Source organism: Oryx dammah, unplaced genomic scaffold (genome assembly GCF_014754425.2).
Source record: "Oryx dammah isolate SB20612 unplaced genomic scaffold, SCBI_Odam_1.1 HiC_scaffold_8, whole genome shotgun sequence".
Classification (NCBI taxonomy): Eukaryota; Metazoa; Chordata; class Mammalia; order Artiodactyla; family Bovidae; genus Oryx; species Oryx dammah.
The window spans coordinates 39,986,839-40,012,568 of record NW_024070192.1 but is presented as its reverse complement, the minus strand read 5'-3'; the positions used below and the strand labels follow the sequence as shown (position 1 = coordinate 40,012,568).

The window sequence follows — 25,730 nt, the reverse complement described above, 5'->3', positions numbered from 1 at the left end:
TCCCCAAGCAGAAACCAAGGCTAGCTAAGGGACTGGTCCCAAGAAAAATTTGGTTGCATGGTCTTAAATGTGTCTTTCAGAGGCTGGTATTTTGAAACCATCCATTCCGGTGTTTCTCAACTGCTGTGTTGTGATGCATCAGTTCATCAATTTCAAAGTGTGACTTCTCTCAAAACATTAACTTCACCAGGCCTGTGTTCAGTAGGGGCTTTTGGTAGTGGGACTTGACTTCAGCTTTTTGGAAGACCAGGCCCCACCCCTACCCCCAACCCTATCAGTTCAGTTCAGTTCAGTCGCTCAGTCGTGTCCGACTCTTTGCGACCCCATGAATTGCAGCACGCCAGGCCTCCCTGTCCATCACCAACTCCCGGAGTTCAAGCTCAAGTCCGTTGAGTCGGTGATGCCATCCAGCCATCTCATCCTCTGTTGTCCTCTTCTCCTCCTGCCTTCAAACCCTCCCAGCATCAGAGTCTTTTCCAATGAGTTAACTCTTCGCATGAGATGGCCAAAGTACTGGAGTTTCAGCTTTAGCATCCTTCCTTCCAAAGAACACCCAGGGCTGATCTCCTTGCAGTCCAAGGGACTCTCAAGAGTCTTCTCCAACACCACAGTTCAAAAGCATCAATTCTTTGGCACTCAGCTTTCTTCACAGTCCAACTGTCACATCCATACATGACCACTGGAAAAACCATAGCTTTGACTAGACGGACCTTTGTTGGCAAAGTAATGTCTCTGCTTTTCAACATGCTGTCTAGGTTGGTCATAACTTTCCTTCCAAGGAGTAAGCGTCTTCTGATTTCATGGCTGCAGTCACCATCTGCGGTGATTTTGGAGCCCCCAAAAATAAAGTCTGACACTGTTTCCACTGTTTCCCCATCTATTTGCCATGAAGTGATGGGACCAGATGCCATGATCTTCGTTTTTTGAATGTTGAGCTTTAAGCCAACTTTTTCGCTCTCCACTTTCACTTTCATCAAGAGGCTTTGGGTTAATAGTGAATCAACAGTCCCTGGAGAGACAAGGGGCCTCAGACTCCTTTCCTTCCTTCTCTCCCTCCCCTTCCCAGAGACTGAACCTCAGGAGAATGGTCTCACTGACCTCAAGTCAGAGCGTGATTCTGCCCCAGCTCCTCTGCTTCTGCTGAATATATATGCTCTGGGGAAAAGGAAGGCTGGGAACTCAATCCTACAGAAAGCCAGTTTTGACAGAACTTTCCCCTCAAGGAGAGATCCTTTTCATACATTTTGGATACCTCCCCCCAGGACTCTCACTTTTTATCACACAGACACCATTCATCAGTTGTGCAACAGCAGTCACTATCATGCAGTTAAAGTGATTTATTGAGGTCTCAGCTACGGTGGTTGTTACAGCTTCAGGATATTTCGGCCCTCAAAAGGTCTTTAAAGTGCCTCCTTCCCTACTAGAGCTGCCCTGCTACTCTGTCCTCCCTAACCAGCTTCATTTTTCTTTAGTTCTTCCACTTTGGCAATGTAGATCCTCATGGCATCCATCTTGGACATCCCTTTATTTTCATTCCATGCCTCCCACTTGGCCTTGGCTTTCAGGTCGGTGGCAGGTGGGGCCGGGATGTTGCAGTCGCCCTGGGTGGCCTGTTTGTAATAGCTGTACACCAACAATTTCTCCTGATCGCTCACCGGCCCCTTCAATTGCTTGATGGCAGCGCAGGCCATCTCAAACTCTACTTGGCACATTGAGGGTGCTGAGGTTGGGGCCCTTCTGTCCTTTCTAAGTGGTGTCCAGCACTAGAAGCTGTAGGATGGAGAGTTAGAAACATTCGAGGCTGGTGATTAAGCCCGGGAAGGAGGGAAAGGGAGACAAGACAATGTGTGGGAATGACAGAGAATATACGTGGGTTATCTTACAGTACAGATTACAAACAGGGGCCCCTTGGATTAGATCTCCCACACAGGCATTCTGGCTCGCACCGTGCATTTTCTATGAAGGACAACCGTTAACATTTCAAAGGTGTTTGTGATGCCAGAAAATAATGGAACAACTGCTGCTGTCAGAAGGAAGAATGCTGAGGACCACGCGTGTTGGAGTGGGACAGGAGCCCCGCTGCGGGGGAGGAAGGCTCTCAGGGAGTGGTGTGTCCATGCAGGTTAGTGGGCAGCCTGGGAGGGGTATTTAGTGAGAGTGAACAGTGGCGGGGGTCGCATTACAGGATGTTGGAGAATGCGAGGCCAAGGACGGAGCTAACGGGAAGGACCAACTGGAACCCAGGAAACGGAGGTTGCACCGACTCCTGGCCGCGCGAGGCGGGGACTGGGGGTGGGCGGTCCTTTGGGGGCGGGGCCCGGGGAGAGGAAGGGGCGGAGCACGGGTACCTTCCTGTTCGTTGGTGGGAGGACTCCGGCCGATAGGGGGTGCTGTGGGCCTGGCGGTCCTAACGTCGCCCGCGGTTAAGTGGGACCGCGCGTGCGCGCGGGGCGGCGGAGGCCGGGTCTGTACCGCCGGGAGCCGGAGGTGAGACTGCGGACTGTGGCCGAGGCCCGGCCTATTGTCCCGCCCCCCGGGGCAGCCCATTGTGCCGTGACGCTTACGTCGCCCTCAGCGCGGAGAGGGAGGGGCGGCCCGCGCCGCCGCCGGAGTCGCCGCCATGGACCTAGGTGGGTGTTCGGCTTCCCAGGCCCGGACCCACGTGGGCCGCGGTCCCACAACCGGTGACCAGGCAGTGCTGAGCGGGCCTGGGCTCAGGGAGGCCTCCGGGCCGGGGAGGGAGTTGGGAAGGCGAGGGTGCCCTGGAGACCGGGGGCCAGGAGGCCGGGCTCTAGCCCACCACTCCTCCGCCCGCCACTAGCCAGCTCCGGAGCCCAGCGGATGAGAAGTTTGAGTTCCCGACAGTTGTCAGGCCGGGCTCCAGGAGCGCCTGGGAGAATCCGCTTGGATCCATGACAGTCCCATTCATTGAACGTCTGCCGAGTTCTTGAGCAAGTGTCTGACTCTTGAGGTGCTCGTGGATAGAAGGAGATGATACCATATCCGTTTCACAGAGTTTGGGCAACTTTTCACTGAGGCCACGTGTGTACAGGGTCGAGCCTGGAGCCTTTGCGCAGGACTAGCTAGCGTTCTTCAGACCAGCAGTTGGCGCCGGTTGCAGCAGCCGAGGTGGCACGTGCCTCTTGAATACTCAGAGGCCAGGTTTGGGAGAAGGGAGTGGGGAGCTGGTATAAATTTGCAGCTCCTTGCCCAGCGCCACCCCCCCTCCCGCCAGACGTGCTCTTAAGGGCCTGAGATCTGGAGGCTGTCCTGGAGGAGCTGGGGTGAGGCTTCCTAAGGTGTGCTAGTAATAGGCTGTTGAGGAATGTTCTGGACCCTGCCCCCAGCCAGCTCCTCCATGGTGGGAGGGTAGAGTTGGAAGAGTTTGGAAGAGCTGCTGCGGCGATCTCTCTCCCAGCCCCACCGCTTTGGAGTTCTGACATCCTGAGCAGATTGCTTCTGAGTCTTAACGTTCCCATATCTGAAACAGGAAAGATCCTCAAAAGGTCGGTGTGACCATCAAAAGAGGTCTTAATATGCATACCAACCAGCACAGTGCCTGGTACAGAGTAAGCACTTAATCAACATAAGGAGTGGGCACTCACAAGCACCAGTTAACCATAAGTGATAAAACATTTGGGATTTGTTCAGCTATTAACTGTTTCTGAGACTTACTCCTTCAAGTAACACAAATGTCTCTGGAAGGTGAGTTTCCAGTTCCAAACATCTCAACCGAGCGGATAGTGCAATAAAATTAAATTTACAGAGTCAGAAGGGAGCCTATTTGGGGGCCTTGGCAGAGCAGCCTGAGCCAGAAAGAAGGCCCAGAACCCCCAGGGAAACTCCTTAGCAACCCAGCTCTTTCTGGGAGTCTGCCTCCGCCACTGCACAGCCAGGTGAAATGCCCTCAGGAACAGTGGATTGGAGCAGAAAACAGTGGATTTACGCTCCTAGTGGAAAGGGCAGGGTAGAACCCTGGCCCATGAAGATGGAGAAGCTGTGTCCTTGGGGGCACAAGGTACTGGCCCTGAGAAAGAGGGGAGAAATCAGGAATATTGAAAGGAAACACACCTTCGAGAGCTCTGTGCCATGTTTCTGAGCTGGAGGAAGGCAAAGAATAGGGGCAAGATTCTAGTTCTGCCAATGGTGGAAAGGTTTGGGGAAACCGGAGCTCAAGCACCTAGTCAGGATTTTTGTTTTTGGTTGCACCCAGTCTTAGTTGTGACGTGGGAGATCTTTTAGCTGTGGCATGTGGGATCTAGTTGCCTGACCAGGGATTGAACCCTGCCTGGCTCTCTGCATTGGGAGTCTGGAGTTGTAACCATTGGACCACCAGGGAAGTCTCAGGCTCTTTGTCCTGACTCTTATTGTAGTTCAGTTGCTCAGTTGTGTCAGACTAATTGTAACTATATCTTATTTAACCCTTAGAAGCCCTGAGAGATGGGTTTGGGAGCCAACAGTGGGTACACACCCAATGCCAAGGGCTTGACTAGTATATACTGTTAATATTTGACCCTGACAGTCATAATGTGCAGTCTGTATTATGCCCACCTGTGCAGAAGGGAAGCTCAAAGAAGTAATCTGTCCAAGATGATACTGCTTTTGAATGGCTGAGCTAGGATTTAATATATGTCTGTCTAAACATCCCCTTCCTTGCTAAGTCTATGTTGACTCATGGCTCACTGAAAGAAGGACTCTTCTGAATCAAGTGCAATCTTTTTTATCTGTTTTCTTCTTGGTTTCTAACAAAAGAAACCAGGACCCTTGGCGGCTTATTCTCTTTGATGGAAAAAGTTGTAGGAATTGAATTGTTTCCTTAAAAGGCAGACCATTTGAAATCCATTTGCAAGACAAGATTTTTAGAGGAAAGTAGGGAGGCAGGACTTGTCTGAGTGCTGCTGTACCCACAGCCCTGGTCCAGGCCCCTCCTAGTCTATATTGTTAGTTAGAAGCTCAGTGTTGTGTCCTGCAGTACGTACTTGGTGGCTGCTGTAGTTTGGTCCTGTCCTTGTGTTTTCTTCCTCTCTCTGAGCAGTTCCTCCCCAAAGCCTCTGTTGGTCCATCCTTTGCTGGAGGGCCTCATCTCTAGGCAGACTCTTTTGAGTTGCATTTCAAGGCTGACTTTCCAGCCCTCTGTTTCCATTCAGTCAGTTCAGTCTCTTTACGACCCCATGAATCACAGCACGCCAGGCCTCCCTGTCCATCACCAACTCCCAGAGTTTACCCAAACTCAAGTCCATTGAGTCGGTGATGTCATCCAGCCATCTCATCCTCTGTCGTCCCCTTCTCCTCCTGCCCCCAATCCCTCCCAGCATCAGAGTCTTTTCCAGTGAGTCAACTCTTCGCATGAGGTGGCCAAAGTACTGGAGTTTCAGCTTTAGCATCATTCCTTCCAAAGAAATCCCAGGGCTGATTTCCTTCAGAATGGACTGGTTGGATCTCCTTGCAGTCCAAGGGACTCTCAAGAGTCTTCTCCAACACCACAGTTCAAAAGCATCAATTCTTTGGCATTCAGCTTTCTTCACAGTCCAACTCTCACATCCATACATGACCACTGGAAAAACCATAGCCTTGACTAGATGGACCAGAGGACATCTCTACTTTAATGTTCTACCTTCAAACTCCAAATGACCAAAACTGATCAGTGTTCCTTCCCAGCCCGTTTCTTGTGCTCCCTGTGTCCATTGGTGCCTGTTGTCTTCCCAGTTGCAGGCTAGAGAGCTTTGTTGTTATTTAATCGCTAAGTTATGTCCAAATCTTGTGACACCCCCTGAACTGTAAGCCTGCCAGGCTTCTCTGCCCATGGGATTTCCCAGGCAAAAATACTGGAGTGGGTTGCCATTTCCTTCTCCAGGGAATCTTCCTGACCGAGGGATTGAACCCAAGTCTCCTGCATTAACGGGCAGATTCTTTACCACTGAGCCACCAGGGAAGCCCCTAGAGAGCTGGGAGTCCTTTTGGATTTCTCAGGTAAATCCTTTGACTCCAGCTCTGCAGCAGCTCCTGGAGCTACCCCCTTTTCCCCGCTCCCACAGATCTCACTCAGAACCCTTATCTTCTGTACCCCTAATCATGACAGCCCACCAACCAGCTGCTGTCTCTCTCTCTAACCTCTGCTTACTGTTCTGGAAGTTTTTTCACCACATTCTATCCTATTGGACTTCTGTCTTTGCAGGACCTTTGAATATCTGTGAGGAAATGACTATCTTGCACGGGGGCTTCTTGCTGGCTGAGCAGCTGTTCCGCCCCAAAGCACTGGCCGAACTGACCAAGTCTGACTGGGAGCACGTTGGGCGGCCCATTGTGGAGGCTCTGAGGGAGATCTCCTCCACCACAGCCTGCTCCCAGCCCTTTGCCTGGAAGAAGAAAGCCCTGATCATCATCTGGGCCAAGGTGCTACAGCCCTACCCCATCACCCCTTCCGACATGGAAACCCGCTGGCAGGAAGACGTGTTCTTCTCTGTGGGCAACATGATCCCCACCATCAATCACACGGTCCTCTTTGAGCTGCTCAAGTCGCTGGAGGCCTCTGGACTCTTTATCCAGCTCCTGATGGCCCTACCCACCACTATCTGCCGTGCGGAACTAGAGCACTTTTTGGAGCACATGACCATCGATACATCTTCCAAGGACGTGGCCTTCTTCCTCGATGTCTGGTGGGAAATGATGAAGCACAAGGGCAATCAGCAGGACCCCCTGCTCTCCCAGTTCCGGACAATGGCCCACAAGTACCTGTCCTCCTCCGATGACTTCTCCCACCCCCCAAAGAGGTTCAAGTCCGATCCAGATGTGTGTCCAACCATGCCCCTGCTGGCCATGCTGCTCACGGGGCTGAAACAAATCCAGGACAGGATCCTATGTCCTGGGATGAAGTGCTGCGCCTTAGCCAACTTGGCTGACATGCTGACCGTGTTTGCGCTGATGGAGGAGGACCCCCGAGAAGTGTCCGTGACCGTGTACCTGGACAAGCTGGCCACAGTGATCTCTGTGTGGAACTCGGACACCCAGAACCCATATCACCAGCAGGCACTGGCAGAGAAGGTAAAGGAGGCGGAGCGGGACATCAGCCTGACCTCCCTGGCCAGGCTGCCGATCGAGACCATCTTCGTGGGCTTTGAGTTCCTGCACAGCCTGCTGCAGGAGTGGGGGGAGGAGCTGCAGGCCTTGCTCAACAGCAGCCAGGGGACCAGCTACGACAGCTTCCGGCTCTGTGACAGCCTGACCTCTTTCAGCCAGAACCTGAAGCTCTACCTGGATACCACCAGCTTGGCCAAGGAGGAGAAGCAGGTGGTCTCCGAGCTGGCAGAGTGCGTGGGGGACTTCCTGAGGAAGACGAACAGGGTGGTGAGGAGCAAGGGCGGTGAGCAGGACATCACCGCCTCCATCGCCATGGCCATCATCGAGCAGAAGATGGACCGCCACATGGAGATGTGCTACATCTTCGCCTCCGAGAAGAAGTGGGCCTTCTCAGATGAGTGGCTGTCCTGCCTGCTCAACAGCCGGGCTCTCTTCCGAGAGCCGGGCCTGGTGTTAAAGCTGCTGGAGACGGTGATGGAAGTCGGCACGATAGACAGGGCCATCTCCGAACCTCAGATCAAACAGGTGGTCGACTTGATTCTGGAGTGTTACACACACCTCTCACTGCCAGATAAAAATAAAGTCCTCTCGGGGGTCCTGCTCTCTTGGGGGCGCAAGGGCCTCTCTGAGAAATTGTCAGCTCACTTGGAGGGCTTTCAGGAGGACCTCAACACGACTTTCAACCAGCTCACACAGAGCGCCTCTGAACAGGGCTTGGCTAAGGCTGTTGCTTCCGTGGCCCGCCTGGTCATCCTGCACCCAGAGATCACGGTGAAGAAGGTGTGCAGCATGGCTGTGGTCAACCTCGGCACCCACAAGTTCCTGGCTCAGATTCTCACTGCCTTCCCCGCCCTCCGGTTCACGGAAGAGCAGGGGCCAGACCACTCCACCACATTCGTGGTGTCCTGCCTCAAAGAAACAGTTTGGACCAAACTCTCAACACCCCGGGAGGAGAAGCAGTTTCTGGAGCTCCTGAATTGCCTGGTGAGTCCTACAAAGCCTCAAGGGATTCCAGTCGCTGCTCTACTCGAGCCGGATGAGGTACTAAAGGAGTTTGTCCTGCCTTTCTTGATGCTGGAGGTCAAAGAGGTCGACCTCAGTCTGAGGATCTTCGTCCAGACTCTGGAAGGGAGCACAAACCTGGAGGAATACTGGCTGCAATCCTGCTCTCCGTTTCCGCTCATCTTCAGCCTGTGCCAGCTCCTTGATGGCTTCAGCAAATACTGGCAGCTCCCCAGGGAGAAGCGCTGTCTCCCCCTGGACGGAAAGGACCTGGCCATCCACATCCTGGAGCTCCTCTGTGAGGTGGTCTCAGCTAATGCCGACACCTTCTCCCCAGACACCTGGGTCAAGTCCCTGTCCTGGCTCCACCGGAAGCTGGAGCAACTAGATTGGACTGTGGGCCTGAGACTGAAGAGCTTCTTTGAGGGCCACTTCAAGTGCGAGGTGCCAGCCACGCTCTTTGAGATCTGTAAACTTTCTGAGGATGAGTGGACCTCCCAGGCCCACCCTGGCTATGGGCCCGGCACAGGCCTCCTGGCCTGGATGGAGTGCTCCTCCATCTCCAGCAGCATCTCCGAGCAGATGCTCGCCCTCCTGGTGGTGGATGTGGGTAACCCTGAGGAGGTCAGGTTGTTCAGCAAGGGCTTCCTGGTGGCCCTGGTGCAGGTCATGCCATGGTGCAGCCCCCAGGAATGGCAGTGCCTTCACCAGCTGATCCGGAGGCTGTTGGAGAAGCAACTCCTGCACGTCCCTTACAGCCTGGAGTATATACAGTTCGTTCCTCTGCTCAACCTGAAGCCCTTTGCCCAGGAGCTCCAGCTCTCTGTACTCTTGCTTAGAGCTTTTCAGTTTCTCTGCAGCCAGAGCTGCCGTAACTGGCTCCCCGTGGAGGGCTGGAGCCATGTGGTCAAGCTCCTCTGCAACAGTCTGACCAATCTCCTGGATTCCGTTCAGTTGATACAGTCAGTTGGCCCTTGGGCTCAAGGACAAGAGCAGGACCTGACCCAGGAAACCCTGTTTTTCTATACCCAGGTGTTCTGTCATGTTCTGCACATCATGGCCATGGTCCACCAGGAGGTCTGTGAACCTCTCTATGTCCTGGCCTTGGAGATCCTCACCTGCTATGAAACCCTGAGCAAGACCAACCCTTCCGTCAGCTCCTTGCTCCAGAAAGTAAACGAGCAGCGCTTCTTAAAGTCCATCGCCGAGAACATCAGCCCCGAGGAGCGGCGCCAAACCCTCCTGCAGAAGATCAGCAACTTCTAACCTCCATGGGTCAGAAAACAGCCAGGCCTCCACTTGGCGGGCTCGATGGGGACTGGAGCAGAGAAGCAGAAACTTTTCAGTCATGTGGAATTGTACACAAGCCCCAAAATAAGACAATAACAGTGTAAAAAAAATAGTTTCTTAGGTATTTATAACATACAGGTTATAATAAAATTCTCTTTTGAGTTTCACCTTGCCTCTTTTGAGTCTTTCTCTTCAGTGGTCTTGGCTCCTCAATACACTCTGAAACTGGGCTCAGCTTGACCTGATCTCTTAGCTAGGAGGAACATGTTCATCATTGGACTTCTCCCAAGAAATAAGTCTAAAGGTGAAACACTCAGGTAGACAGATTACAAGGCACATGCGTTCTTTTGCACTGAAACTCTTCAGAGACACTGTGTAGTGTCTTGGAAAGGGCAGGAACTAGGAAAAGGACTCTTTTTCTGCTACCAGTTGGCCAAGTGATTTGTGTGCCCACAAGGCCTGTAGCCACTGTAAAAGGAGGAGGTTGAGCCAAGAACATTAGGTGTTGGGGGGTAGGTCAGTGACCTCAGGAAAATGGGTGTCCTGAGTTAAGAACTTCTGCCTCCCCATGTTAACTCCATCTGTTCACTGGATCCCAAAGAGGCTGTACTGAAACTGGTAAACACAGCAGAGACGTGTTCAAAGGATGGGTGCAATTATCTTCTGCCTAGGATGGGTTGTCATGGTTTTGAAAAACATGGGAGCAGGTGGTGTGTGCGGAGGCGTGAAAAGGCGAATTTAAGGTTGTCCAGGATGTATTACAGAACTCGGGGAACTGGTGAGGTGTTTACTTGGGAGGCAAGGAGGGACAGATCCATACTCCCCATCATAGTGAGGCAGTATTCAGGTTCCCTCCCACGCCTTTAGGTTCAGGTTCAGGTTAGTGGGCTGGCTCTGTCTGTGGCCTACAATTGGGTTTCCACCCTCCTGACTCCTAGTTGGGATTCACCTAGGAAGAGAAGAAAGGGCCTAAAGTTATGTGACCACTGGGCGTGAAGTCCAGAACTCTTGGCACCATGAATTACAGAAACACTTTAGAGTGAGGTATGAGCGAGGCCCTCCTAGAGGGTGAAAGCGTTCACATAACCCCTTTCCCCGCAACAGCCCACCTCTGCCAGTTACATGAATAAGAACACAGACCAGAAACACAGACACGTAGTCACTTACTGGAAGTCGGCATGAATGTATTTCACAAATGAGAATTAAGTTGGAAAATATTAGTGCAATTTAATCACCACAGGGGTGATTAATAAAGATATACTGACAGTAAACAAAACAGTAAAAAAATTACAGCTTTTTTTAAAAACGGCACCCATTAAAGACTGAAATAGTCAAAATTTGAGACACTGTCACACATTCAGTACTTTAAAAAGTTCACAGACAACAATGAATTAAAAGGCACTTTTAAAAAAAATCTAGTTTTTCACTACCACTTGGGAAGAAATTCCATGGTAGCAGTTTCTAAAATCCTTTCTTATTGTTAAGGAATAATTAGTGTTGGCACCAGAGGATGCTATTTGCAAATGGTAGGTAGGAGTCAGTCCACAAAACATATTTGGGCCAGGGCTGTCTTGCACTCTTGCTCTCCAGCCTTTTGTGGCTAAATGGTGGTAACTCAGAGAGGAACAGGCTTTGGACCACAAGCTCTGGCTTATCAGGAGGCCGTCTAGATGAGACATCTCACGGTTTGGAATATTGAAGTCCATCCTACTCCATAGGAAAAGGAGTGTCAAAGAGTGGGCTCACCCAGTGAAAAGCTCAGCAGCTGTCATTTTGTGTTAACCCTGTAGTTTTTAACAGGAGCATACTGTATGTGTGGATATGGGGGAAGCTGGGCTTGAGGGTAAAAAGAGAACAGTATCTTACCTGTTGACAACAAGCTCGTAAGTTTGACATTGGTCTTTCCAAGTCAGCCTGCAGAGGTGCTGACCCACGGGCCTGCCTACCTACTCAGGTGCTTCAGACTCCCATCTCTGCCTCCTACTGCACCCCGCCAGAGAGACTTCTGATTGGAAGTCAGTAGACAGGATCTTATGTTGGCACATGGATGAGAGAATGAGGCAAAGGACCAACAGGTTATTTAGTAAACAATAAAAAAAACTACCTACCCACAGTGATTTTCCCAGGCCAGCATTACAAAAAATTATGTAAAGAACCAAGTCATCACTTGCTTCTACTGGCCCAGCGTGTAGATACTGCCCTGAGTGGTTGGAAAGGTGGGGAGCCACCAATATTAGGACCAGGCAGGTGCCCGGCTGCTTAGCACCTTGGTACCCCTTTCTCCACACCCCGTTTCTACCTCCCAGAGCCCTGGAGGTAAGACCCAAGAAAGGATCCTTGGGCTTTGCATTAAAACCACCTCGCTGCCAGTGGAGCTCTGACAGGATCCAACAATTGTTACTAAGGGAAAAAGTGCTTTTGCAAAAGGGGCAGGTTAGAAGAGGGAGGTGATAGTGAATATCCTTTAGAAAAACTCAAATCCATCTGCTGAACAATACCCAAAAGGCTGAGGCCACCCAAGACACAATTTGCAATTTGGTCCAGGGAATACCGAGTAGACGCGGCCTCACTGCCTGACTCATGGGAGCCATCAACTGTCCTTTTTGGCTGGAGGAACATCAAAGAGCCGGGCTGCCTTTTTGCACAGCAGAGAGAACCAGTAGATCTGTGGCGCGATGAGGAAGGCATTGGCCACATTGCAGTGGATAGGAATGTGGAAGGGCACTCGGAGCAGGCTCAGTCCCTGCTGCCGGCCGTAGGACCAGTACATGAAAGGGAAGAGGAGGAGCCGACACAAGAAGAAAGTGGTCAGTGTGAGGATTCCGTTCACCTTGTACAGCAGCGTGTGCTGCTGCTTTAGCTGCAAAAGAAGAGGGAAGGAGAAAGCAAGGTCACCTTCGGGTTGTGACTAGCCTGAGTCTCACAATGTTCATGTCAAGCGTCTCCTTTTCCGACACTTGGAGAAAAGATGATTAAGCACTGCTGTATTGATAGATGCATACACTCCCATATTTTTTCCAGCAGTGATATGAAAGCCACCCAGCTGACAGGAGCCCAGAAACAGCAGATTCGAAAATCTGTGGACTTCCCTGGTGGTCCAGGGGTTAAGAATCCGCCGGCCAATGCAGGGGACACAGACTCAATCCCTGGTCTGGGAAGATTCCACATGCCTCGAGGCAACTAAGCCACAACTACTGAGTTCTCACACCACAACAAGAGAAGTGACAATGAGAAGCCCACACACAAGGATGAGTAGCCCCCAACCACTGCAACTAGAGGATAAAAACTCGAGAGCACCAGGGAAGACCCAGTGCAACCAAATATAATTTTAAAAACATTTATGACCAAGACAAATTATATATAAAGTGAAAGTCACTCAGTCATGTCCGACTGTACAATTCCATGGACTGTAGCCCACCAGGCTCCTCTGTCCGTGAAATTCTCCAGGCAAGAATGCTGGAGTGAGTAGCCATTTTCTTCTCCAGAGGATCTTCCCCACCCAGGGATTAAACCTGGATCTCCTGGATTGCAGGAAGATTCTTTACTGTCTGAGCCACCATAAAGAACTGGATCAAATGTGAAATCAAACGTACAATTTCACCCCCACTGGCTTTGAAGACCAACTGACATTTAAGTCTGTTCAAGGGTCTCCTACCCCACTATTCGTAGTACTAAAGGGATTTCTCCAACCACCCCCACCCCTAATCTCCAAGGAAAAGCAGAGTTGGTTCCCTTGGCACTATTTCTGCCACCCCACCCATACATGCCTGGATCAGAATTCTGCCCAGCGATACAAATGGAGTGCTCAGTTCTGCTGTGAAGATGCAGCCAACAAAGAAGTCTCCAAGCTCTCCCCTGAGCTTCTGCAGAGGGAAAGAGGAAAGGGGAAATAAGTAATGGAGGTTGAGGAACCACCGGAAGGAAGGTTCTTAACTGGAGCTCTTGAAAAGGGTAACCCTGAACAACCATGTGGGGCGGGGGCGGGGGGTGAGGGGAAGTACTCAATGGGCCAAGGCAGACCAGCTCACACTGGGGGGCCTCCATAGTGCCCAGAATCCCCAGGGTCCAGAGGCAACTGCATCACACACCGGGCTTGCTCTGAATTTCAGTGTCAGCCAAAAGAGACTGCAGCCCACTTTCGGGTGTCCACTTAGTCCTGCCAAGGACACCGAAGCCAGATCAGTTCCATAAAATGCGTGCCAGGCCCCATGCTTAATGTTAGGGTCCCAGTACAGTCAAGAGAGGCTTGTCAACATCACGCCCTCTTGCTTCTCCTCTTATCCTTTCAGGAAAGCAGCACAGTGTACCCCCGAGGGGAGGAATGGAAACTCTCAGAGCCCCACTTTCTTCATCTACCATAGAGGGCTAACAGTCTCTCTAATTATCACGTCTGATTGCTTGCGTGTGTGCTAAGTCGCTTTAGTCGTTTCTGACTGCTTGCAACCCCATGGACTGCAGCCCACCAGGCTCCTCTGCCCATGGGATTCTCCAGGCAAGAACACTGGAGTGAGTTGCCGTTTCCTCCTCCAGGGGGGTCTTCCCGACCCAGGGATCGAACCCTTGTCTCGTGCAGCTCCTGCCTTGCAGGCGGATGCTTTACCACTGAGCAACCAGGGAACTCATGCCTAATTATTTCTAATAATTTCTAATGACTATTAGAAAGCTGTGAGTTTTTAAACCAAATACCTGTCACCCAGTAGGTGCTCGGGAATGACTCGTTACCCACTCTGCATTCCCATTTCTCTTCCTTGTTGGGTGAGTTTTTTAATGGGGGGAAAAAAGCAGATCGGGGAAGAAATTAAGAGGCTGTTTTGAGAGTCTCTGCTTTTGTGACATCAAAATAATGTATACAGCCCTCTCTGGGCACTATTAGGGCAAATAACCAGTTGACGGAGCAACTCTCATTTCTTTAAACAGTCTTTATATTGTATTGTATATTGGTTTTTATATTTTTAAAAAAAAATTTATTATTTTACCATGCCAGGTCTTGGTTCCGGCATGTGGAATCTAGTTCCCTGACCAGGGATCAAAACCCAGGCTCCCTGCACTGGGAGTTTGGAGTTTTAGCCACTGGATCACCAGGGAAGTCCTTGGTTTTTATCTTCAGTGAACTAACAGCAGAACCTTTGACAAATGCTGGAGAAGCCCTGAGGGCTAGGGGCCACCAGTGAGGAGGACCAGAAGCTTCAGATGCAACTCCCCCTTACACTGTGGCAGCAGCTGGCAGGAGGGCGGCGGGTGAGGCAACAAAGGGGAGGAAAAGGGAGAATCTGATGGTCGGGGTGCCCGGTTCAACAAGAGAAACGAGCGACTTGGTGGCGGTCGGGAGGCTGTTACCTGGGCAATGGGCACAAGGACAAGCAGAATGAACACATGGTGTGTGATCATGAGGCGGTTTTTGCTTAGGAAGTTTCGAAAAATGGTGAGCCAATGTCTGCTGCTCTGGTCCCCGGCTCGATACCATTCACAGAGGTACATGGCGTAGGTGTCATAGATCATGTAGGGAATCAAAAACCAGACATACTCTCGGGCAAGCCAGTGCCTGAAAGAAAGCATATACACGGTCCAGGACGTAATCACGGGTATCAACTATGAAGGCTCACAGCCAGCCTCCACTTAAACACATTTGCTTTGGCTTTGTACTTCATCAGCTGTCTTGACCCCAGATACTTTACGGTGAAGATGCTGAAACTGACAGGGCGAGTGAACAACTTTCTTTAAATTTACAGGGCAAACTTCTAAATACCAAAGGCTTAGAAAGCAAGGATCCCCTCAGCACCCTGTGTTTCGGTGACTTGCCATCACTATTTGCCTACTCATTTGTAATGGGTTTTCTGGTACTGCAATAGAGGCTGACTTTGGGGTAGATACCTCTACCAATGATTCAATCGCCCCACCAAGAAACTGGTTTGGAAGGTGGCCCATATCCCAAATCCAATATTTCCAGTTTAACTCCACTCGTTACTCAGCAGTTGAGTTTCTCTTACATCTGTTTGCAACCCCACTCTAGGGAGTTTCTGGGAAGTAGCCCTGGCCATTTTCTTTATAACTGCACAGCTGAACTCAGTGTCACTCATTAAGAAAAATGTGTCTGGAAACGAGCCCAGATCTCAAGGACTACCTTACATCAGACAGATACCCAAAGAGAACCCAGGACAAAAGACAAGTGTTCCCATTTACTTGTCCAAAGGGGTTGAATCAATATTTGCTAAATCAAAATGATAGTTTTATCACTGTCCCAGAGCAGATTTGAAGGGAAGTCTCTACATAATTTTGGAAATTTTGGTCCCAAAAGAGCCATTCTACAGAAAATATATGTGAAAAAAAAATTAAAATGGTGTACTATCTGGAGGAGGATTAGACTCACCAAATCAGCTAAGTTTAACAGCGTGCCCACATGTTAGGTAGATGAAACATTTCACTATTATGTGGCTCAAACTACCCAAACATCAGAATTGCCTGCACTGCTTGTTCAGGACTTGATACCCCAGAGACTACACATGGTGTGCCAAGGGCCTCACATCTGTATCTTTACCTTTGTCCCGGGTGACTTAACCAAAGGAGCCCATCCACTGAACAGGCAACAATGGGAATATATAGAGTGCCATTCACATTCCGGTTCCTGAATCATTCCACACTTACCACAGCAAAACTAAATAATGAGTAAGCTGTGAAACAGGCAAGCAAGTAATGGCAAATTTAATATTCATGCAGGTAAATTAACAGCCAAGTTCCACTGAGGTAAAAAAAGATGCAATATTTATTCTACTGCCCATCTGTGGTCTCCACCACTTTCTTGAAGCAATCCCAATGAAAACAACTATGAACAGCTACTAGAAGCTCAGCTGAAATGTAACTGACCTCTCCCCTTGAGTGGATCCCAGGGTTTTAAAATTTTGCACACAGTACCAATTCAGTAAGATGAGAAAGTGTGGCTGTCAGAAGAATTCCCCAAAGATTTACTAGCAAGCAATCTGGATTATAAACTTAGCTACCACTAGCCTGGATCTTAACTACTTCTTTTATTAAATGAAGATAATAATCCTTGTCTGACTTCCCTGATAAAGTCACTGTGAAGGTTAGAAAGTCAAAAGTATGACAGTCCTTTTATTTATTTGTTTATTTATTGGCCATACCGCCATGGCTTGTGGGATCTTAGTTCCCCAACCAGGGATTGGACGTGGGCCTTTGGCAGTGAACGTGTGGAGTCCTAACCACTGGATCTCCAGGACAGTTCTGGTGAGAGTCCTTTTGTTTTCTTTTGTCAGTTACATGCATTTACTTTTGGCCGTGGTGGGTCCTCACTGCTGAGCAGGCTCTTCTGCGGCTGCGGTGGGCAGCGGCTGCTCTTTGCGATGGCTCTCTTGTTTCAGAGCACGGGCTCTAGGGCCAGAGGACTTCAGGTGGTTGCAACACATGGGCTCAGTAGTTGCAGCTCCTGGGCTCCAGAGTGCAGGCTCTACAGGTGTGGTGCATGGGTTCAGCCACTCCACAGCATGTGGGGTCTTCCCAGATCAGGGATTGAACCTGTGTCTCCTGCATTGGCAGGCAGATTCTTTACCACTGAGCCACTGGTGAGCCCTGAGAGTCCTTTTAAATGTAAAAAGTACTGTCCAGATGTAAGTACTTAGGGAATTCCCTGGTGGTCCTGTGTTTAGGACTCTACGCTGTCGCTGCTGGCAGATCACTGTTCAGGGAACTAAGATCTAGCAAGCCTCACAGTATGGCCAAAACAAACAAACAAAAGTAAGTGCTTAAATAGAGAAATTGCCTAGAGCTGTGATTCTCAGCCCTTTTAAGGATCTGGATCTCTTTTAAGATGATGATGAAAGCCCTGGCCCCACACCACATTCTGCATATAATTTGGGAAGATTCATAGACACCTCCTCCTACCTTCAGACATTCTATATGAAGGCCTAAAGTTCAAGGGCATATGATAGAAAAATATCTGGATGAACAGACTATGAACCCTGAAGGCTTTTCCCCTGCCCCCAGATGATCTAGTTGCCTTTAGAGCATCCTTGTACATCCATGTAAGGTCAAGGTGGTGTCTGGCTCCATTCTGCAAGCAGAGAATGAATCTAAGGCATAAAGTTACACAAAAGAAGGACCCTGAAAGCCAAACTCAGATGCCCAAGCCCCTGAGACACAGGGCTAAAGAACTGAAAGTTAATCGTGTGCAGACCTCCTTTCTGAAATGTGTAGTAGCCTTCTGCAGCTTGCCCAGGAGTGCTGTGGGGCTGCATCTGCCTTTATCTCTGCAAAGGAGGCACATGTCAAGTTTGACCTGATAGACTAGAGTGAGGGAGCTTGCTGCACCATCAGAAAATGCTCAATTAAAATATATATTGAATCCAGCCAAGCAAAAGCTGTTAGCCTTAGATGTATGCAGGCAGTCACTTGACCTGTCTTCTCTCAGCATCTACAGTGTGTTGCCAATAGCTGGTCTTGTCTAAAAAGAGGCAAAAAAAGACAAGCACAAACATCATGATGACAAGACAAATCCCAAGTAAGATCCAGGCATGGAATTTGCAGGCCACAGTGAATGAGACGCCCCACTCAGGCTCCCCTGCCATTCCAGTCCCAACAGGTAAAAAGCAGGACATTAAGCAAGTCACCATGAGAAAGGGATCAGGACAGGCTATTAACTTTCCCCGCACATTTGACAGTCGCTCTTCAATTTATCTGTGAGGAAGAAAAAGTGATTCTGAGAAGACAAAAAGGGTGGCTTTAAAAGTGGGGGGTGAGATGGTGGGAACCACCATTGCACAGGTCTAAATACTATACAAAGTAGAGTCCAGGTCTTTATATGTTTTACCAGAGGCACATTTGCTGCCCAGCCCTGGCCTGAGCTCTAACACACACAGGAGTCAGTTTTCCAAAAGATCCAGAAAACTCTTCATCACCTTCATCTTTCAGAGGAAAGAGGAAAGCGGCATTTGTAAGGAAAGGGATGAGGGGTTTTGTTCCTTTCCTTAGGAGGGCTCTGCTAACCACACTGGACATACCCTGGCTCTGGAGTCCAGAGCAGAACCCCAGGGAGGTCATTTAAAAGCATCAAAAGCCTTACTTTCACTTGTAAGTAATTTTCACATGTATCAATCGCATAAAGAACTTGGGGTTCAGTGTGGTTCAGAACCACACTGTCCTCTAATACACCTTAAATCAGACTCAAGTCTCTAAATGGCATTCTCTAGCATTTATTTCTAAGCTGGCGATGCTGAAGAAGGTGAGGAGAGGAGGGAACTAATTATGGTGCCCAAGTTTCACCCATTAATCAGCTGTCTGCTGGCTTATGCTGATAAAGAACCAGTGCCTGTGAGCCACTCAAATGTGGAAACCTCGAAAAAGCTCGGCGCTGTGATTTGTGTAGCTTTCAACCCGCATCCTGTTACCTGTCGGTGATCACGTCGCTGCAGGAGCGGATGACGATGATCCCAGACCCGGTGGCCAACACAGCCTGCACTGAAGAAACCAGCCTAACGTGCGGCAGAAAAGAGAAACGGGGTGGGGTGGGGTGGTGAAGAGCGCCCTCAATCCAGTCCCACGGACAGCATGAAGCCAGAACCCTGCAACCTGACTTTCCCCAGGCTGCCGGGGCAGCGAGGGCCGCCACCACGCTCCCGACCCCTAAAGCCATTGGTAGATGTCGGAGGTCGGGAGATGTTCCTCCTGGTCCTCATCAGCGCGGGCAGCCGACCCCCGCTTCTCGCCACCCCCACTCCTCCCCGGCAACCGCCTCCAGCCACCTCCGTCTTCCTCCTTCCCTCCGGGGCAGGACGCACAGGGTCCTCGGAGCGCTCCGGCCGGCGCCGCGGAGGGGCGAGGACCCGGGAGGCAGCCCCCTCTCTTCCTGTCGCCCCCCTTTTCCGCCCTGGGCTCGGCGCGGGGCGGGCGCGGCCGGGGCGGGTAGCCGGGCGACGGCGCGGGTTCGCCCCGTACCTGGTGCTGATCATCACGCAGTCGTGGTGGGTCCAGGCGGGCCGCGCGCGCCGCAGCCCCCAGGTGCAGACCCCGAAGAGCCCCGGGAAGAAGAGCGAGCCCCAGGCCAGCGGCAGCAGCATGGGTGCTCGGGCTCGGCCGCCTCGCTCGGCGCCCTCGGCGTGGCTCGGTCGGCTCCGCGCGCGCGGCTCGGGGACTGGCGCGGCCCGCCCGCCCCTACTTCTACCCTCCGCCCTCCGCTCCCGTCCCGGCCCGCCGCGACTCTGGCCGCCGCCGGGCGATGGCCCGGAGCTCGCGGCGCCACTCCCCGCGTGACCAGGCCGCGGACCGCGATAGGCGCGGGCCGGCCGGGCGGGGCGGGGTCTCGCCGCCGCCGCCCCTGGGCCCGAGGCTGCTCCGGATTCCCCAGCCGGCCGGCGAGCGGGCGGCGGCGGGAGCTACTGCCCGCCGGGCCCTGAGCGCGCCAATGCTGCGCCCCCGACCCGCGGCGCGCCAGTGGCCGCCGCCCGGCCGAGGCCGTGGGGGCAGCGCCGAGGCTCTCGCGGCTTCTGTTCCGTCACTGCGGACGCCTCCCCCTCCCGCGGGGACCCGCGCGGCCAACCAACCGCCTCGCACCTGCCCTCCCCAGCCCCGGGCCAGGCGGCGGGTGGGGGAGGCCCCGAGAGAGCCAGGTAGGGAAAGGCGCCCGGCCGGGTCCCCCAGAGCAGCGGGGTGGGGGTGAGCCGCGGGGCAGGGGCGAGCCGCGGGGCAGGGGCGTGGCCCGGCGCGAACCGGGCGGTGGGCATCTCAGGCGTAGGGAGGAGAGGGCGGGTGGGCTGGTGGCGTCCGCCTCCGCGGCTTGTCTATGAAGCACTCTAGCGTCCAAGTGGGATTCTTAAGGAAATGGTCTCTCTGCCGGCTAAAGATGGCTTTTCCACGTCCTGCCAACTGCTCAACTTTCTCCAGGGGAGCATCGCTCCGAGAAACATGAAATCCTGAATCCAGCAGTTCCTCTCTCAAACTACACAGGGCGGTGGGGGTCTCATGGCCGCAGACTTGCTGTGGTATTGCGGTACTGTCTCTTGGCTTTGGGGCAAGATACCATCCCGTCCTGGTGACTGTTGTTGTTATTGTTGTTATTGATAACGTCGTCCTTATTTCAGAGTTCTTGAGTCAGATGCCCTGGAATTGAGTGGAGTGAATCAAGCTGTTTTCACTCAGCACCAAACACAGAGCGCCAATACATTAACTTGAGTACTACTGGCTTCTCTTCTCTTGGGATTTGCCAGAGTTTTACTTTGGTCTGTATCTTCCTCAGCTTACAAAGGGGAGCAATTCATTTACGTCTACAGCAATCGAAACATACTATAGATCTCTTCAAATCAGCACCATGCAAAATGCTGACCAAACCCTCTCAGAGGACTCTGAAAGAGATGGGCTCAGCCTCCCTGGGCCATCTTGCTCATTTGTGAAATTGAAGAGGCTGTATTACAAACCCTCCTAGATTCTTCCTGCCCCCAAATCTTTAAGATTCTATGACTTTTATAAGCTAACAGATGATTTCTGTTAGATGCCAGTTAAATTTTCTCTAACATTGAAGTTGCTGGTGTAGAAGCAGATATAAACACAGCTTTCAACATCTTCCTATATGTAGTTAAACTGAGAGATTTAGCCAACAGTAAGGAGAAGGCAATGGCACCCCACTCCAGTACTCTTGCCTGGAAAATCCGATGGATGGAGGAGCCTGGTAGGCTACAGTCCCTGGGGCCGAGAAGAGTCAGACACGACTGAGCGACTTCACTTTCACTTTCCACTTTCATGCATTGGAGAAGGCAATGGCAACCCACTCCAGTGTTCTTGCCTGGAGAATCCCAGGGACAGGGGAGCCTGGTGGGCTGCCGTCTATGGGGTTGCACAGAGTCAAACACGACTTAAGTGACTTAGCAGCAGCAGCAAGGAAGCAGAAGGGGGCTTCCCTGATGGCTCAGCAGTAAAGAGCCTGCCTGCAGTGCAAGAGACCAGGGTTTGATCCCTGCGTCAGGAAGATCCCCAGGAGGCCAACATGGCAACCCACTCCAGTACTCCTGCCTAGAGAATCCCAGGGACAGAGGAACCTGGCAGGCCGCAGTCCATAGCGTTGCACAGAGTTGAACACGACTGAAGCGATAAGCAGCAGCAGCAGCAAGAAAGCAGAAAACCCAAAGAAAAGTCTGATATTTCTTCTACTGAGGGCAACATCTCTGACTCCCCAATTCACTGCCAACACAATTGGTAGAAATGTGAAAGATACTTCCATTTGGTAGCAAGGTATCTGGCAAATAAGAGGCTATCTGTATATTCATATTTGCAGTTGTCTGTAAACCTTCCATTCTCTCCGGAACAGCAAATCCTTCACTGCAATTTCCACTCCCTGCCCAATTTATCCCAGTCACCTCCAGCTCTCCTAGAGAGGGACAATTGGTCATAAGTCCTTGCTACCATCTCTCCTTAAAGGTAACAGCAACGATGAAGTACTTCTAAGTGATGGGAATCAACAAGTCATTTGTACGGCTCTTAAGGAGTCTATGAAGGGAAAACAACAGATGTTTCATGCAGAGAAAATAACCAGTAAAATCAACTTCAGAAACCATGCTTGTGAAGTCACTAAAATGTTTAGGTTGAATCACCAGAAGGGCAACAAGCATAAACATGAGCCGTGGCTTTTCAAGTGATCCAAAAACCCCTGTGGGCAAACAATAAAGTTGAGTAAAAAGTATCCGAAAATTTTTTTTCAACACAGACTTCCACTTTGCCTTCAAAAGTCTTGAGCCAAATGGTTCTTCCTGTAAGAAGGAATCTGCCTTCCAGGCAGGTTTCTAAGTTCATTTTCTGAACTGCCTTTGCATTTGTGTAGTAAGCATGTTGGTTTTTATTTATACACTCTTTCTTCAAAATAGGACCATGTCGGGAATTTCCTGTCTGTCCAGTGGTTAGGACTCTGTGCTTGTTTGGGGAACTACGATCCCGCAAGCTGCGTGATATGACCAAAAAAAAAAAAAAAAAAACAACACAACAAAAAAACAGGATCTTTTTGTTTTGTTCCCTGAGTTTACACCTGGCACACTGCAGATGCTCGAGAAATGTGTGATACTTTTTAAAGCTAACGCTTACTGAGTACTCATAATATGCCAGGTACTGGATCCAACATTTTGCATGCATTATCTCATCGGTTCGTCATGAAAAATCTATTACCCTCACTCAGCATGAGTGAGTGTGTGTGTGTCTGTCTGCAAAATGAGACCCAAAGCAACTAAAATATCGCTAAGGTCAGACTGCTGGTAGCAGTGCTGGGATTTAAATTCAGTGTTTTCTGCCTTCAAGGTAAGTGTACTTAATGACTATTCTGCCATCAGACTTGATAAGCAAGGAGAGAGTAGGTAATTCTTTTTCACAATGTGGTTTTGGATTAGTAACAATTGTTCCTAATTGTTTACCCACAAATAGAAATGTATGGGGTGGAGTTTAAGGGCTCTGATGCCATTATTAACAGCATTTTATATTTATATATAACTATAATTTGTCAAAGCATTTTATATGTATTATCTGACTTGGTTCTCAAAATAACCAACCCAGTGAGGTAGCTAAGCATATTATTTTCATTTTATACATAAGGAAACTTAGGTACAAATGGTAAATAGAATTGCCCCTCTATGAAGTGGCAAGACTCAAATTAGGAGCAGGACTCCTGATTCACGTTCCAGTGTGATTTCAACTACTTCATGCTATAGAGTTGGAAAGAAATTTAAGGAGGTTTTAATTATACTTTCTTTGTGGGTTTCAGGAGTGAGGTTTGGGTTACTGGGTGTTAAGACTTATTTACCAAATCAGAATCACACCGCTTGAATGGGAATCAATAAAGCGTCCCGTTTTGGAGGGCTGTGGTGGGGTTTCTCAGCGGTTTCTTCTGCCACTGATCCTGCTTGTTGATCCCCATCTCGCCCAGTGCTTTAGATCCCAAGCCGGACACTGTCGGGAAGTAAGATACATGACTCTCCCCATATCTGCTCCCTGGCTTCCCCAGCCTTAAACTGAAAATTTCCTATTTACTTGTAAAATACTTTGAGAATACTCAAGTGAATAGATTGCTCGGAGAAATATCAATAACCTCAGATATGCAGATCACACCACCCTTATGGCAGAAACCAAAGAAAAACTTAAGAGTCTCTTGATGAAGGTGAAAGAGGAAAGTGAAAAAGCTGGCTTAAAACTGCACATTCAAAAAACTAAGATCATGGCATCTGGTCCCATCACTTCATGGCAAATAGATGGGGAAACAATGGAAAAAGACTGAGATTCACACATGAAACAACATCTTCACATTGAGCTCCTGAGCCAAAAGAGAACTTAGAGGTCTCCATCCCCTCATCTACTTTAAAAATCATAACAAAGAAAATGAAAGTCTTTTGAAATAAAAATTGTTTTATTGAGAACCACACTTCCTTTCCGCATTAGGGACAGGTGAAGCAGAGAGAGGACAGGAAGGAGGATAAAAGGAGAAAAGAAGTGATGGGAAAAAAAAAAGAAGTGATGGGAAGAGACATGGTAAGAAAGATACAGCACAGGAAGATCCGTCAGAGGAGACTGAGATAGAAACAGTTACTGGGAATAAAAAAGGCCAAGCTCCAGCCTTCCACACAGGAAAACAGACATAGAGATACAGATCCAGAGATTGGAATTCACAAGAGGCGAACAAGAGGAAAAGGGCTGTAAGACGCAGAGAAAAATGAAATGAGGTGGACAAAGAGAGAAAGTGACTGCCATTAATGATGGGACATCTCTCCCTTTAGGCTACCACCAGCAAAAGTGGCAGCTTGGTCTTAGGACTCAGAGTGTGACCAGGAGGATGTTAGTCACCTTCCTCTTTTTTCCCTCCTGTACTCTGTTTGCGCTCAGTAAGAACACCTGGTCAATGTGGCCTTTCACGGATCCCTATGTTTGTATTTCTCCTGCAGACCGAATGCTCCCAGTGGGCAGGAGGGGCCCGTCTATCCACTAGGCAGCCAGGACACCCAGCACCAGGGTTAGGATTAGAGATACCTGAGTGCCCCTTCTGGCTCTGCTGCTCCGAAGCTGTGTGACTTGGAGAAAACTACCTACTCTCCCCTGCAAATGGGCGTGCCTCTCTACCTGTCTTGCAGGGCGGCTGTGAGAATTAGGTAAGGTCTTTTCACAAATACATGTGAACTATATGCAACGTAGCAATCAGGAATTGTTCTTTCTCTTGGTATCCCCACAGCACAGTAACTTGCTGTTAAGCTTCTCAGTAAACATCTATTAGGTCGAAGATGCCTGGCCTGAGCCAGCATCCAGACTGCAGCTTCCTCAGTTTCATCCTGGACTGTTTGCAAAAGCAAACTGTGAGTCTGAGAAGCACAGTCACACTCAAGCACATGGCTTCTGCAAACAGAGGCCACATCTACACCCCACAGGGAAGTCTTTGCTTCTGTACACACTGATAATGATCCCTGTCAATAAAAAGCCTAATTTACACAAAGAGCTGATTATATAGTGCTTGCCTTTGTGTATTGCTTTATATTTTTCAAAGTCTTTTCACATATGCATTTCCTTTGCTTATAAATGCAAAAATTTGCTTGTTTGCAGATGGCCACACCTAGCTAAAGGTAGTGAACTTAAAAAAATATTCCAATTGCCAAATTCAGACTGAAATTGAAGAAAGTGGAAAAAAAAAAAAATATTCCAGAATGTTGATCCATTAAGGAAGTTACCTCTGAAATGAGTTAGAACCAGCAAATTACTGTGAACATATATATTCAGCTGCCTTCTTAAAACAACAGATTAGCAATTTCCAGTGTCTTCATGTCTCATCAGTAATTCCATAAAAGGTTGATTTCGCTTACTCTGTTTAATTAAACTCAGATAATTTCTTTGTCTTTTTTAGTTTTCTGATCATAAAATACTTTAAAAACTAAACCATGCCTAATATGGAAAATAATAATCATAAATAATGCTATCACTGAGATATTACTCTCAGATTATTAACAATTTTGTAGAATTCTTCCCAGTCTTCTTTATATGCTTTTGTTATATATCTGAGGTAATGCTTTAATTATGAATATTAATATTTCACTTATCATAAGCATTTTCAATGTTGAATTTCACAAGCCTGATTTTTAATGTCAGAAATGATTTTATATTTGAATTATTATAGATTATCTTTCAAAGTGGCTTTTCACTGGTTTTTAAAGAAATTCTTAACTGAGGGTGAGAGCAGGTTTGTTCGAAGATACACCTTGGCACACAAACTTAGGGCCTTCATCTTTTCTGGTAACGTTATCTTTAAAAATATTCCCATCCTTATTTGCACTCTCAGTTTCTGTTTTTAAAGTGGCATCATAATATCAACAGAAACCCAAGCTCCTATTTAAGTATCTAGTCTTTTT

General features: G+C 49.5%; 4 protein-coding genes across 6 annotated transcripts; 2 read left to right on the top strand and 2 right to left on the bottom strand.

The window, feature by feature from the left end:
* The first annotated feature begins 946 nt into the window (after positions 1 to 946).
* On the top strand, positions 947 to 9,536 carry GEMIN4 (gem nuclear organelle associated protein 4). Of its 2 annotated transcripts, none has more exons than XM_040243823.1 (2): positions 947 to 2,122; positions 6,176 to 9,536. In XM_040243823.1, exons 1-2 carry the CDS (start codon positions 1,996 to 1,998, stop codon positions 9,343 to 9,345), a joined length of 3,297 nt encoding a protein of 1,098 aa, XP_040099757.1. In that variant the 5' UTR covers positions 947 to 1,995; the 3' UTR covers positions 9,346 to 9,536. The 2 variants fall into 2 exon arrangements, with proteins under 2 accessions (XP_040099757.1, XP_040099758.1); XM_040243824.1 differs by lacking the exon at positions 947 to 2,122 and adding an exon at positions 2,459 to 2,630.
* LOC120866257 (diazepam-binding inhibitor-like 5) lies at positions 1,427 to 1,730 on the bottom strand. Its single transcript, XM_040243847.1, has one exon. The coding sequence runs from the start codon at positions 1,710 to 1,712 to the stop codon at positions 1,449 to 1,451; it is 264 nt and encodes an 87-aa protein (XP_040099781.1). The 5' UTR covers positions 1,713 to 1,730; the 3' UTR covers positions 1,427 to 1,448.
* Positions 9,537 to 10,534: 998 nt separating the features above from the next.
* TLCD3A (TLC domain containing 3A) lies at positions 10,535 to 19,663 on the bottom strand. 2 transcript variants are annotated; one of them, XM_040243839.1, is made up of 5 exons: positions 19,312 to 19,663; positions 18,765 to 18,848; positions 14,707 to 14,911; positions 13,137 to 13,232; positions 10,535 to 12,229 (listed from the first exon to the last, which is right to left on the bottom strand). In XM_040243839.1, the coding sequence occupies exons 1-5, from the start codon at positions 19,431 to 19,433 to the stop codon at positions 11,960 to 11,962; spliced, it is 777 nt and encodes a 258-aa protein (XP_040099773.1). In that variant the 5' UTR covers positions 19,434 to 19,663; the 3' UTR covers positions 10,535 to 11,959. The 2 variants fall into 2 exon arrangements, with proteins under 2 accessions (XP_040099773.1, XP_040099774.1); XM_040243840.1 differs by lacking the exon at positions 14,707 to 14,911 and having other exon boundaries at positions 11,183 to 12,229; positions 19,312 to 19,531.
* Positions 19,592 to 24,830, top strand: LOC120866663 (branchpoint-bridging protein-like). The gene is made up of 2 exons (XM_040244457.1): positions 19,592 to 19,982; positions 24,282 to 24,830. Exons 1-2 carry the CDS (start codon positions 19,592 to 19,594, stop codon positions 24,323 to 24,325), a joined length of 435 nt encoding a protein of 144 aa, XP_040100391.1. The 3' UTR covers positions 24,326 to 24,830.
* Positions 24,831 to 25,730: the final 900 nt, after the last annotated feature.

What these genes read in the sequence shown, in the direction of transcription:
- LOC120866257 (XM_040243847.1), bottom strand. Translation starts at nt 1,712, where the DNA reads ATGTGCCAAGTAGAGTTTGAGATGGCCTGCGCTGCCATCAAGCAATTG.
- GEMIN4 (XM_040243823.1), top strand. Translation starts at nt 1,996, where the DNA reads ATGCCAGAAAATAATGGAACAACTGCTGCTGTCAGAAGGAAGAATGCT. An exon ending in GGAGTGGTGTGTCCATGCAG is followed by an intron (nt 2,123 to 6,175) that starts GTTAGTGGGCAG and finishes CTGTCTTTGCAG; the next exon opens with GACCTTTGAATATCTGTGAG.
- TLCD3A (XM_040243839.1), bottom strand. Translation starts at nt 19,433, where the DNA reads ATGCTGCTGCCGCTGGCCTGGGGCTCGCTCTTCTTCCCGGGGCTCTTC. An exon ending in TGCGTGATGATCAGCACCAG is followed by an intron (nt 18,849 to 19,311) that starts GTACGGGGCGAA and finishes GCCGCACGTTAG; the next exon opens with GCTGGTTTCTTCAGTGCAGG. An exon ending in TCCTTGTGCCCATTGCCCAG is followed by an intron (nt 13,233 to 14,706) that starts GTAACAGCCTCC and finishes TTCCCTCTGCAG; the next exon opens with AAGCTCAGGGGAGAGCTTGG.
- LOC120866663 (XM_040244457.1), top strand. Translation starts at nt 19,592, where the DNA reads ATGGCCCGGAGCTCGCGGCGCCACTCCCCGCGTGACCAGGCCGCGGAC. An exon ending in GGAGGCCCCGAGAGAGCCAG is followed by an intron (nt 19,983 to 24,281) that starts GTAGGGAAAGGC and finishes TTTCTCCTGCAG; the next exon opens with ACCGAATGCTCCCAGTGGGC.